Source organism: Danio rerio, chromosome 1 (genome assembly GCF_049306965.1).
Source record: "Danio rerio strain Tuebingen ecotype United States chromosome 1, GRCz12tu, whole genome shotgun sequence".
NCBI classification, from domain to species: domain Eukaryota; kingdom Metazoa; phylum Chordata; class Actinopteri; order Cypriniformes; family Danionidae; genus Danio; species Danio rerio.
Genome location: NC_133176.1, coordinates 28570898 through 28585381, shown reverse-complemented (window position 1 = coordinate 28585381; position 14484 = coordinate 28570898). Strand labels below are relative to the sequence as shown.

General features: G+C 36.7%; 1 protein-coding gene across 11 annotated transcripts in view; it reads left to right on the top strand.

Moving 5' to 3' along the window:
- The window catches only part of cntln (centlein, centrosomal protein), a 188491-nt gene that overhangs the window by 67989 nt on the left and 106018 nt on the right, over positions 1-14484 (top strand). For all 11 annotated transcript variants that reach the window (XM_073951811.1, XM_068221311.2, XM_073951805.1 and 8 more), the window contains one exon: positions 10646-10767. In XM_073951811.1, coding sequence (XP_073807912.1) covers positions 10646-10767 — 122 coding nt within the window. The remainder of the gene's footprint in view (positions 1-10645; positions 10768-14484) is intronic.

Sequence of the window (14484 nt, the reverse complement as noted above, 5' to 3'; positions counted from 1 at the left end):
AGCCCATATTATACAGGAAATAGGGTCATATCTTGGTTGTAAGGGTCTCCAACAACAGTCTAATATGCATGCAAGGTCAAAAAACACTTTCATGGTCTTATAATCTGCATTTATTTTTAGCTAATTATCCCAGCAACTCCTGTATGAATCGTCCAGTGATTCATTTGTTCCCAAACCCCTCCTTAGCTAATCTGCGCTGATTGGACCTATGACAGTCTGTTGCGATTGGTCGACTGCCTTCAGTCAGAGAGTGAAATGCCCAATAGCTAATCAGCAATATAGAAAGTAATCACAGTTCATACACGCTCGATAGTGTAGGCATGGACTTTAGCTGCCACACACACACAAAAACACACACACACACCTCCGGACGACAACGCTCCCGCTTCCGCCCGCACCCGCCAGGTTTAGCCTGAACCTGACCGCTCCTGCTTATATGAAGAATTTGTTGTCTCGATGCCCGCCCCGTTTTCTGCCCGCCGTGCCCGATCCCGCTAAAGAGCGGGGGAGAACAAAACCAAAAATCACCCAGCTATACAGTCCAGACAGCCAAGCTGTCTGTATAAACACACACACACACACACACACACACACACACACAAGCACCAAGCACCAAGCAGACACGCAAGCAAAGCTCTATCTCTCTTTCTCATCCGCATAGCAATATCCGTGATATTGCTAGACAGCCCGCTCCCGTCCCAAATTAAACCCGTTACCGACCGCTCCCGCGATTTATTCAGAAATTGCAGACCTCTACCACGGAGCTCCGTAAACAAAGCAGCACGCGTCACATTTATAACGTGACTTTGCACGCGATAAGAGAATATAGCCAGTTAACCTGATACAGTACACGCGGTTACAAGTAACAAATCACAACTAAATACATTTGCAAGCTAGAGTCAACGAGGCAACAACTTTAATCGCACGTACTTACACTTGAGAAATGGAGGAAGAAACCCATCCTGACGTCCATCAGTAAGTTACTCTTTACTGATCCTTCCTTTAACAAACGCAGATGAAGTATTCTTTGTAGCATGTAGTTTCCAGAAGTTTCCAGTAGTTTCCAACTGCTTGGTTATAATGCTGATGTTTCATCTTTGAATAGACCCTCGATAATATCCATCTGCAGTGTGACTTCAATCGACCGGCATGTTTGTGTGCGTGTGTTTGTGGGTGTGTGGGTGTGTGTCTGGGTTTCTGCGTCAGAGGGCGGGGCCTCAGGTTTGAAATCTCCCGGGTTTGCGTGTGCACGTGAATAACTTGGTTTCGTTCGTAAGTCATGGCGAAACACCTAATGACTCGGTATCAAGGCGACTCGTTTGAAGCACTGTGAGTCGACTCTTTTATAGATGAATCAACCGTTTTAAACACTGTACTCTTACAGATTTAAGCCTTAGCTGGATACTTCACTTCACTTAGAGCTGTGTTACACACTACATGAAGGGGAATTTTCAAAAACCCATAATATGGGCTCTTTAAGACAACAATGGTAAATACTAAATTAAATACTGAACATCGCATAATCCCAAAGCAGAAAAAAGTTGGGACAGTGTGAGAGTTGAAATATTGCAAATATTTTGATGTCTTTGACATTTCAAAACATGAGCTGAAAACAGAGCCAATTGACTCCACAACCCAGCAGGTAGGAATGCGGGAAAAACCAACTCCTGCTGCATTTGCATCTGAGTCTGCTGAAACTCGGCTTTATCCACCCCAACTCACACATATGGTCATTTCAATGTTTGAATGTTCTAGATTAACCAAAGTGACTTTATCTATCATGTTTGATATCATTTAAAATGTCTCAGTGCGACTGGTACAATGGTCTCATTCTCTCAGAAATAGACATAATCAAAACAATAAATATATAACTTCAGGCATCTTTTGAACCACTGTGAAGGGTGTGACTTTTCCACAGGCAGCACTAAATGCAAATGCCTTTTGTTATGCACACACCCCTTTCCTTGAGGGAATTCTTGGATTATTTAAGGTAAGGTTTGAGAGAGGCTCAGGGCGATTCTGCCTAACCAGATCAGCCCGTAACATGGAGCTTACGCTCCACGTTATGTAAAATTTGAAGTCAGGTATGCATCTTTTCATCGTGGATTTATCTTTGATAATTTGATGTTCTGTATTGATCATTTATGAATTGACTGATTGAATTGGCATAATACATTTACCTGACTAATAAATTGTAAAGTTTGACCATATTTTGCTCACTCTGTAATTATTAGTTCTAGTAGATTACGCTGCATCCTTGTTTCCGCACGTCTTGCGTCAGGTCAGTAGATGGACTAAAATCCAGTTGAGATGGAGCATTGGGCACACTAATTGTGTTTTAGGGATCCGACTGACTCTTGATATTGATTCAAGTGTACTTAGGTGGAAAGGGCGTTAACTTCCGTCTAGGTCAACAAGGTGTTGCACGACTAACCTAGATTGGGTACCGGACCTTTGTTTGAAGGTAATATTATTCTAAATTAAGTTCATATGGGAAACCATGGGCTTGGTGAAAACCATAGTTACTATAGAGTCCAGTAGTCGGGTACATTTATATTAATGCCCTAACCTCTAATTAGAAATGATGATTGTCTTAACTCAAGGGTGTACACCTAAGCGGGACTAACTAAAGTATTTTAGAACGAGCGCGCTGGTACCGGCCATCTAAAGTATTAGTTAATTACCTCTGTTTAATATTCAAGACTGACCGGAGTGTGACCGTGAGGGACGCCTTCGGCCGAGGCGATTTTTCTGAGCGACATGAGCACTCGAATGAACGGATGTGATAGTTACTAATGAAGACAAAAGGTTCAAACATTTATCTATATTATATATTGATATAATCTTCTTAATGCTTTATGATTGGAATCAGATAAAACTAAAGATAAATATATTAGTATTCTAAACCACCTCATACTAAAATTGGAGTAAGATATGAGTTAAATTTAAGATAAATCAACATTGTGCACTGGAAAGACTGAACAGGCATTGAACCTTCATCCACCAGTGGACACTGGCATTGGGCCAACTGGGTGGACCTTACAGACAGTATGGGAAACACAAATAAAAAAAGAAAAGAAAGTAGTAATTTCTAAATTTACTTTGACTTGTATTTCACTGCAGACAATACAACAACCATTATTTAATGTTTTCCTTGATGAATTTAAAAATTTTTTTTTTTTTTTTCAAAACAAACACATTCCAATTGTGGTTCTTACAACACATTTAAAAAAAGTTGGGACAGGAACAATTTAGGGCTAGTAATCAGGTTAACTGGTTAAATAATGTTGTGATCTGAAATAGGTGATGTCAACAGGTGATTGTTATTATAAGTTGATACAAAAGCAGCATCCAATAAAGGTCTAGTATTTTAGGAGTAAAGATGGGCTGATGATTGCCAGTTTGCCAACAAATATGTGACAAAATTATTTAAATAATGTTACTCAAAAAGATAGGAAGACATTTGGCTATTTCACCTTTAACGGTGCAAACAATTAAAACATTCAAGGAATCTGTAGGAATTTCAGTGCGTAAAAGACAAGAGCACTAGCCTAGGCTGAACAACTGTGACCACTCAGGCAGCACTACATCAAAAATCATCATTCATCTATAAGCGATATCACCACATGAGCTCAGGACTATAATACATGACTCAAGTGCCGTAATACATATTTACATTCACAAATACCAGTTAAAACTGTGCTGTGCCAAAAGGAAGCCCTATGTTAACTGTGTCCAGAAGCGCCGTTGACTTTTCTGCACACCATCACGCGTTGGAAACATGTACTGTGGTCAGATGGATCAGTATTTCAGGTATATTTTGAGAGTAAAGGACACAGTGTGCTCAGACCAAAGAAAAGGATCATCCAGTTTGTTGCTATGCTGCAACAAGTCCAAAAGCCAGGGACTGTCATGTCTGTGATGGCATTAAAAATGCTGAAAAGTACAAATTAGACCTGAAACACTTGGGGCTCTATTTTGACGGTCCATGCGCAGAGCACAAAACGCAGGGCGCAAACGCTTTCAGGGCGTGTCAGAACGCGTTTTTTCTAATTTAAGGACAGAAAACCTGCTTTGCGCCAAGGCGCATGGACTAAAAGGGTTGAGTTTATTTTCTTAATTAGTTATAGGTGAATTTTGAGAATAAACCAATTAGAGTCTCATCTCCCATTCCCTTAAAGACCCAGCTGCGTCGCGCCAAGAGCGCATTCGCTATTTACAGGATGCAAAGTAAGTCTAAGTGGAAAAAATGAGCATTTTACAAGCAAACAGTTAACAGTTTTTAACAGAAAACTGTTAAACAGAGCATCTACTGTGTGAGAATGAGAGATAATGGAACTACTTTCACATTCGCTCTTGGATAGGGAAACCTTTACGCACAGACATCAATTAGTCTAAAAATAATTAATTTAGTTTGTTAAGCGTTAAATTTTTTTCAAAACTATTTCTAAATTCAGTTCTAATTTCCAGCAAACGAATAAATGAACAATAATGACCAAGTGTGGTCAAAATACTGAGTTATTTCCAAATACACCTGCTGTGCCCCATATGGTCTCAAACCTGACAGGTGGGCAAATCTAAGCTTGTTTTTAATAAAACAAATATAAATATGGATATATTAAATAATACTGCTAATAATAATAACATTATACAAAAGCAAATTGTTATGAATGAACTGAAAAAGCCTCCCGAGATGAAGAAGACATAAAAGCAGTGATTTTTATATATTTATGTAGGCTAGAAAATAATATGTTTTGTAATATTTTAATCCTTTATATTTATATCCTATATCTATTCTTATTATATCATATATATATATATATATATATATATATATATATATATATATATATATATATATATATATATATATATATATCCTTAATATTTAAATTTTTTCATATGTAAAGATATTTGCTTATTGCTCTCTTGTGCGTATTAAGCAGTGAGTAAGCGAGGCGCAACTCTGCGCTGGAGTTTAGACCGGGTTTGTTTTGGTCTAATGAAAAATCTATTATAGTTTCTCAAAATAGCAACGCGCCAGCGGTCCGCCTCAGAACGCCTTCCTTTTTAGACTAGAACGCCTATGGGCGCACAAGTGAGCGCTAATGCATTTGCTATTTAAACAGCGTAGGGCAACGCCTCAAAACGACTCTTGCGCCAAGCTGAAACTACCAAAAGACTATTGCGCTGCGTCTTGCGCCACACTGCACCGGGTGTATGATATGTCCCTTGGTGTCTTTAGTCCCTAAATGTAGTTTAAGTGTTGTGAAGAGAAATGGCAACATTACAAAGTGGTAAATGCTTTACTGTTCCAACTTTTTGAAATATGTTGCAAGAACCAAAACTGGAATACATGTTTATTTTGGGGGGAAAAGCATTAAAAATAACGAAGAACACATTAAATAATGTTTGTTGTATTGTCTGCAAGGAAATATAAGTCAAAGTAAATTTAGAATTCTCTACTTTTTTATTTTATTTGCGTTTTTCATACTGTTCCAACCTTTTCTGATTTGCGGTTGTAATATACTGACAGCATACGTTAATGTACAGGTCTCTGATGTTTTGTTAATGCTGTTTTTGTTTATATGTCAGATGACTACCTGTAGATCTTCCACTAGTGTGAGGATTTTTTTCTTGAGTGTACAATAGGGGGAAAGCCTTGTTGTGAGTTTGAGACTTATTATGGTTTTATGTATCTGTAAAAGATGTATTTGTTGAGAGTGTGGTTTTGCATGCTTTTATTAAAAACACACGCTTTCTGTTGTGGAAGAGGCAGTGTTGTCATTGGCTGTTGGTGTGGTCATTCTGGGATGGCTTACACTTTTTTATCCATATGGAACTTATTTGCATAGCACACATTTAGAACAGGGCATTTTAGGGTTTACCTTTTTTTTCCTCAAATCACTTTCAAAACAATCTAGGCATTATTTGGAATGCTTAAATCAAACATCAGATGATGGTTGAATGGTCATCCTTGCATTGCTGTATATTTTGCCAGGGGATCCTGTGTGAATTGTTGTGAGACAAGCAGCAGTCATTAAGAACTGGAGTTTGATGGGTTTTTTTGTGTAGTAAAAGTATGTTTGTGAAGAATCATTATTTTATTGCAGCTCTTTCTTTTAGGCCCTGCACCAGGTGAGGCCTATTCACACCAAAGGCAAATTGTCAGTACAAGGACACTTAAAAATAGAAATATTCACATGGGTATGAGGTATGAGCATGGCAACAGTCCAACCTTTTTTTCTTCTTGACTATGAAAAAACTGACCCAACAATGAGATTTGTGTAGTTGCATACAATCCACTGCATTGATGGGCATTTTCATAATATTGTACTATACTATAAAATTTTTAATGCAACTTTATATCTTGCAATTAAGACACTACATCTTGCTTTGTGACATTATGATTAAAAAGGTTGAATTTGAAGTCTTAATTTAATAAAAAATAAAAATAATAAAATAGAATAGAATAGTAGCAGTTTTTAATTTTTTAAAAACCATTTTAAGGTCAAAATATTGACCCCTTGAATCTATAAATTGTTTTGCAAGTCTACAGAACAAACCATTGTTATACAATAACTTGCCTAATTAAGCTAAGCTGCCTAATTAACCTAATTAACCTAGTAAACTCTTTAAATGTCACTTTAAAAAGTGTCTTGGAAAATATCTAGTAAAATATTATTTACTGTCATCCTGGCAACGTTAAAAGAGATCAGTTATTTGAAATGATTTATTATCTTCTCTCCGTAACAGAAATGTGGGAAAAATAAACAGGGGGGCTAATAATTCTGACTTCAACTGTATATATACAATTTATGATGTCTTAATTTATGATGTCATTAAGATGTCTTTATTTGAGTATGTAAAATAGTTTTATTACTAATGCAGATGATTTCCTGTTGATACATTTTAGAGCTGCGTGTTTTGCTGGTTTCTATTTTCAGAGTTCTCAGTCAATGAATACAGCACATTTATGCCAAAATATTGCTTATGATCTTACGTTGATTACTTATGACAGTGTTTACTTTATGGTAACATGTCTCAAATCTTTTTGAATGAGTAGCTGGAAACAGCAGAGCATATACTTTTTAAAATAAAATTCAATCCTGACTTTAGGAAACTGTTGGTATTTGGGTTACACAATAAACAGTACATGGCATTTAATTCAGCTTGTGTGGGTTCTCACTGGGCTACACAGAAAGAAAAACAGATTAATAACATACTAGTGTATTTGTACTGCATTACTTAAACACATTATCATTTCAGTATAATGAAATAAGAGGCAACCTCTGATTTGTATGACTTGATATATGCAAAGATAAACCATTTTCTTTACTTATTGAATTAAACGCCACATGAAAGTATTTTTGCAGTTGAATGTGTGCCCACGCTTGAATGAATCTGATATACATCATTTATTTTGCTGTTGTACGATACACTGCCCATCCCCCGAAAAAAAAGTTGAATGATCTGCAATTATGCATTATGGCATGTTTTGTTTTGTTTTTCAATTTGAACCGGGAATCTGTAGAGACTTCCCAATTCAGTCTGATTCTGTTTCAGACTTCTAGGAGTTTTACTATTTTTTTTTAGCTGTGCAAATGCATGTTTGTAGCTTTAATTTTTTTCTTCTAAGCTTTTGTTTAAGATTGTAATTTGTGGCAATGCTGACATCTTAAATTATGTTTTTTTTATAATTTTTTTTATTTTATAAATTATGAATTTAATTTTATTAAAACAAAAATGAATGCTATATTGAAATGCCAGATTACAAAGAGAAATAAGTGACAAACTTAGTTCAGAAAAAGAGTATTGCATTTTATTTATTAGTTTGTTTATAACCTTTTAGCAAATAAAGTTTATATAAAAGTTCTATTTGGAATTTTTTAATGTGTGGCTTTACACAGTCAGTTGTCTTTTGGAATTATTTCCTACAATTATCAGATGATATGGCATGCTGTGTGTTAGGCTTGGGCGGTAATACGGTATTATGGTATACCGCGGGATCTAAAAATAGCAACGGTGTCAGTTTCAATACCGTTGTACCGTCATAAAATATTAAATATCCTTTATTTAATGCCTACAAAAACGTATGTGTGATTGTCATCACGGGACAGTGTGGAGGAGAGAGAGAGAGGGAGAGGGAGGGGGAGAGAGGGAGAGGTGACGTGACGTGACGAGTCGCACTTCAAAGTGTCCTGCAGTTTGGCAGTTTCGACTGAACAGAAGGGAGACGTGGTTAATATGAACGAGAGGTCTGCATTAGAGCTGAAGATCTTTGCCCGAACCCGGCGAGACCCGAAAAAATCCAAATCCCTGCAATAAAATCCATCCTTGCAAAGGTGAAAAAAACTATGACGAAGTAGTAAAAAAAGCGAATTTTGACGGCGGTCAAGCCAGTCACTAGCTCAGAAGGAGCGCATTCCAGCCAGGTATTTCAGTGGTCACTCATACACTGCGTATTACGGTAGAGCCCTAAACCGCAAGCTGACAGGTAAAATGACGAGGCCTCTCGCTACAATGAAACTACTGTCATGGAAAATTAAATGGATGTTTCTGACTGGTAGAAGATGAACAAACAATCCTACCCAAAACTTGCAAAATCAGCCAGATCAGAACTCTGCATCTCGACCTGTAGCCGCAGGAAAGGGTGTTCAGCTGCTGGACGCACCATGAGTGCAAGACTGCGCTAAAGCCAGTGGATTTAATAATGTTCCTCCACAAACACACGTAGCCTAATCTTGGTAAGTAAAGGGTTTTTAAATTATAAATAAATATTAATTAAACCATATAATCATAATGTAGACAGAGTATACAGACTAATGGTGGCATTATTATTTTAATATTCAGCTTCACCGACGCCCTAATGCCAGATTTTGAAGAGAAGTGGAGAAACATCTTGCAGAGCCTTTATCTTAATTTCGTTATTGCCAAAATACCCGTCACCATTTAGAGTTTATTTTAATTTGATTTGTTAAGCAAGATTTCTTTTCATTGGTGTGTTGGCCAATTTAAAGGTGCATGTACCTAGACCAGAGCGCTGAGATGTTAGGATGTTACAGAGGACTTATTTTATTTCTTTGTTCCGACTTCCAAGTGGCATATAGTCTACGTTTACTACGAATAAATGATGTTAAAACATATAAATGACTCATTCTTTAAAAAATGCATTAGAGCTGTAAGAGCATTTGAATAATGTCGGGCTGTAAACGGGTTAGGGCTTTATAAAGCTGTCAATCAAAATGTACTTGTCGGACTCGGGACCTATCGTGCCTAATTTTTATGGCCCGAATACAGCTCTCTGCATTCCCGCTGCTGTTCCGCAGGAGCCGGCCAGATTTCTTACGGTGTGGGAGTAAATTTCTGAATAAATCGCGGGAGAGGTGTGTGTGTGTGTGTGTGTGTGTGTGTGTGTGTGTTTGTGTAAGAGAGAGAGAGAGAGAGAGAGAGAGAGCTGTGCGTCGCTTGGCTCTCTCTCTCTCTCTCTCTCTCTCTCTCTCTCTCTCTCTCTCTCTCTCTTTTTGACCGCGAGCCTAAGGTCGCATAGAAAGTATTCAGTTTCTGAATGGTTTAGGCTCAAGCCAACAGTTTGGTGACGCTGTCTGAGCCTTACGTCATAATTTTTTTTATTACGCCGGTAATACCGGATACCGGGGTAAAATATGGAGGCGGTTTGACGGTATCAAAATTTGGATACCGCCCAAGCCTACTGTGTGTACTTTATTGTGATCACAAACCGTTCAAGTTGCCTCCATTTACTAGGTGGTGAAATTATATGCTTATATACAAATCTTTAAATGTATTTGTTTTACTTGAGATAATTTATCATTTATAATTTTTTAGACATGTAAAGCACTACAAAATCTGACATATTGATTAGCTGTAGGCTATAAAATATCTGAAACGTCATGTTGTTATGACAGGATTTCATATATAACCTTGCATTTACTAACACATACTATATTTGAAGTATTTGGGAGTTATTCATGTTTTCCTTCGGTAGAAAAATGTCATGAGAACAATGCTTAGTGGCTCAATGTATTACAACTGTGTTTTTAAAAGACTAAACGCTTTATTGATATATTGTATAACCAGGCATGTGGTCAGAACACAAGGTAATGAAGTGTTAAGCGTTTCTTCCAAAGAAAAGCCTATCTAAGCAAAATGCTAGCAGGCGTTTGTAGCTCCACTGACGCCTCGCCTCCATACCCTTTACAGTCTATGTATTGGACCCAAGGTATGGAACGGTTCGGTTCAGCTGATCTAGCTAAACTAAAATAAAATATTTGAACAGCAGAATTGTCAACACTGAACTCTTTGCTCTACCATGCAGTACATTTGGAATCTTCAATATTTTCATGTTCTTTTTGGTGGACTATGGTGGGATGGGAATACCTTGGTTTGCCATGTAAGAATCTCAGAGTATCGTGAGGGATGTACCATTTGAAAGTCTTTACTCCCCTAGACAAAATGATATATTGTAATTATTAAATTAAATTTATTAATATAAGTGGATTAGGGTTAAGTGGATTTTACAGTGCCCTTTTTCTATGTGGTACTTATGAAGTAATCCAAGGCATAAAATATACATTTTAATTTTTATTAAGTGTGTACTGTATGTTTTCTCATCTTTAAACTACAGACTCAGGAGAATGAGGATCTTCGGAAAGCCCATGCCAAACATCATGATCGTTTACGCGTTATTCAGACCAACTACAAAACAGTGACAGAGCGACTGAAAGAAGCTGAAGATACTCATGACTTGTAAGTTCTCACTTGATGGTTACTTTTCATATTTCAAAATGTAGGAAGTAGTAAATATTTTGTTTATTCTACACATTTACAAAAGCAGTGAGTTAGAACAATTATGTTAGGTAACTACTATCAAATCACATTAATTCTTTTCTCTGTAAGATAGTCTTCACCAAAATGATATTAAATTTTTTCTTACACACCAATTTGCCTTTACATACTTATATACATATATAAGTATATATACATATATAAGTATATATATAAGTATATATATAAGTATATATATATATATATATATATATATATATATATATATATATATATATATATATATATATATATTAGGACTGCCAATTAATTGAAAAATAAACAAATTAATCATACTTTTTGTAATTAATCATGATTAACCGCAAAAAGCCATATTTGTTACAGAATTAAAATCACAGGCATGTAGATGCCATTTCAATTTCAAAACAATCAATGCCATTAAAGAACAAAAATGATTTCCATGTTGGATTCTAAGTAGGGTTGGGTACCGAAACCTGGTGCCATTATAGCACCGGTACCTTGGTAACCGGTATGTAACCGTATTACATCAGCATATGAATTTCGGTGCCTAATTTCGGTGCTGCGGCAAAAATGAAAGCTGCATCAAAGGGGTGCATGAAAAAACACACACGTTGTGTCACAGCATCACTAAACATTTAATTCTACACAACTTTGAGGAATGCGGACAGGCGATATCAGGTGAATGTTATTGTCGCTAGGGAACAGACGCACGCAACGCGCGCAGTACAGCGCATTCAGCCTGGTTTTCGTTGAGCGAAAGCGATCATGTTCATCCAATTTGCTTAAACTAAGCATTCTAAAGCGTATTTTACAAGCAAGGATACTTACACAGCAACTGTCTTTACAAAAGTTGCGTGTAAGGGGGAAACATGTCAAACTTAATGTCATTTGAGGGCTCAAAGGCAAGGCCTCTCTCACTTGCTTTAGGTGTCACGAGAAATCTGCCTTCATTCATTTTTGATTTCCGTCTTCAACACAGGATTTATTTACATCACATTATTAAACATAATGGTTTAACTAACTCATTTCTAATATCTACTGTTTTATCTTCCCCATGCTGACAGTCAGTGCAGAACATTTTACTAGTTATTTTGCAAGACAGTATTCAGACAAAGTCCATTTAAGTATTTTATAGTTTTTTACTTAGAATAAAGTGTAATTTAGACTTAAACAGTTAACTACGAAATTTAAAATAATTAGTCAAATGATTTTGTAACTGATTTGTTGAGTAAATCAAAAATATACAGTTAATATTTCTTAAGGAGGATAATAATACTGACCTTATTTATTTAAAATTAAAAACGGCTTTTATTCACAAAATAAACAATACGAAATAGGACTTATTATGACTAGAGTAGACCAGAATAATTATTTTTTAGGAAACACAGTAAAAATTTTCAGAAACATTATTTTAAATGAATGGGAGGGCAAAATAATTTGACTTCAACTGCAGGCCTGTTAAAGTTTACAGGTGCAACAATGTGCCTTGATGTACTTGAATGTTAGAAATGTGTTCTCCTACAACAGTACAATGTTACTTGTCAAATAAATGAACAAGGAAGATTATTTTGAGTTTAAGTTATTTACTATCTTGTTTATGAAGACTGCAGAGTGATGCATGAAAACAAATGACTTTCAATAATGTTTTAAGTATTTTGTGATATAAATGTTAAAATGTGCTCTTAAATGCATGTGGCCCCTGCCTGCCCCCCACAGGTTAATAGTAAGCTAATGTAATTTCATAATGCAAATCTTAAATTCATGCTAACCAAAAAATGATCAAAGGAAATGTATTACAATATGAATTGATGTTTACTTTAAACTGTTTACTTTTAAAATTATATTGTTCTATTAAAATGATTTTTAAAAATATTTTGTCAAATAAAATATTTTTGGAGAGGTATCCACCATCATTTTGTAGCTGAAAATTATCGGTTCAGGCACCGTTTTGGCACCGGTATCGTTTTAAAAGTATCGATTTAGCACCGGTATCGGAAAAAACCCAAACGATACCCAACCCTAATTCTAAGTGGACTACAAATAAAAATCGAAAATACAGGCATTGCAAATATGGAACATGGAAAATTAAAATAATAATAAAGTATTGAATACAAAAAATTGTACGCATTGTAAAGTTGTATTGCGAGTTGAAAACATTGATTATAATTTAGAAACAATTTTGCTTAGTCCTCCTTAACATTTAGCCAGTTGCTAAGACAGTCCAGTCTATTGACATTATTGGGGGACAATGTGGCCAAGGGGTACATCAAAGACACGTACCAAAGACTATAGACTTCTTACAGAGACTTTGGTCACGCCATCTCTAAACATTTAACTCTAAACAACTTTGTGCGATATGGACACCGCAAAGACTATAGACTTTGGACAGTCAGCGATGTCAGCGATGTTTGCTCTTGTTGCTAGGAAACGCACACACACAAACAAAAACACACACACACACAAAACACACACATAATCAGACAATGTGCGCAGTACAGTGCACCTGGAAAGTGACTCACTTCAGATTCATCAACACGCACAATCACGTTAATCAAATTTGCTTAAACTAAGCGTTCTAAAGTATGGCTGTATTTCATAAGCATGGATTCTGACACAGCAACGTGCAGCAGATGCTTAACAAAAGTTGCAAGTTGGTGGAAACAGGTAAAACTTAATGAAACATTTGACGGTGCATCGACTCAATCAAAGACAGAGGGTTGGGCTGTCTTTGACAGCTTGCAACATCATCTGGCACTTCCGCTGAGTACATTTACATGGACACCAATACTGTGATTTTATGATTGAGATAATACTGATTAAGAGTCTACCATGTAAGCAGTGACTTTTGATTACCTTAAAAGACCACCCAAGTCACGAAATGTGGAGGTTTTTCTATCCGTTCGCCAAGCGGTATCAAATTCTATTAAAACAACACTTTTCCAGCAGTCCTTACTTTACATTTTCATCCAATAGATGTCACGGGCATGAACAATGTGTTGCTAAAATAAGTGAACTGCAGAACTGCAGTTAAAGTCTAAAGATTAAATATGAAACACCCAAAATTACATGAAACTCGAGGAAATGCTGGATAGCCTGGTGATGCGACATTAATTGTTTGCTGAAACTTTCCTTCTAAAAACGCTTCCTTGGTCTTATCCATATTTCTTTGCACGTTAAACACACGCAGGGCCGGAGCAAACCGAACTGGCACTTTAGATGAACGGCGATCACGCCGCCTTCAATCTGAAAGTGAAAAAGAAAGCGACCGGTTCGTGGATGAAAGTAAGGACCGGGAGGGAGGGGGTGGGTGTCCCGGATGAAAATGAGGACCGGGGCTTCACTAATCTGCCACCCAAGGCGGCCACCTAGGTCGCCTCTATGGACACGCCGGCCCTGAACACATGTAGACCACAACAGGAAATAAAAAAAAACTTCAATTACGTTTTTAATTTTTTTAACAATATTAATATTTTAAATTAACCGCATGTGTTAACGCGTTAATTTTGGCAGCCCTAATATATATATATATATATATATTCTGCTGGGAATTTGTGCTGATGCTTGTAGATAGACTGTAGACCAGGGGTCTCAAACTCGCGGCCCGCGGGCCATTTGCGGCCCTCAGTGCAATATTTTGTGGCCCGCGCCGACCGCTGT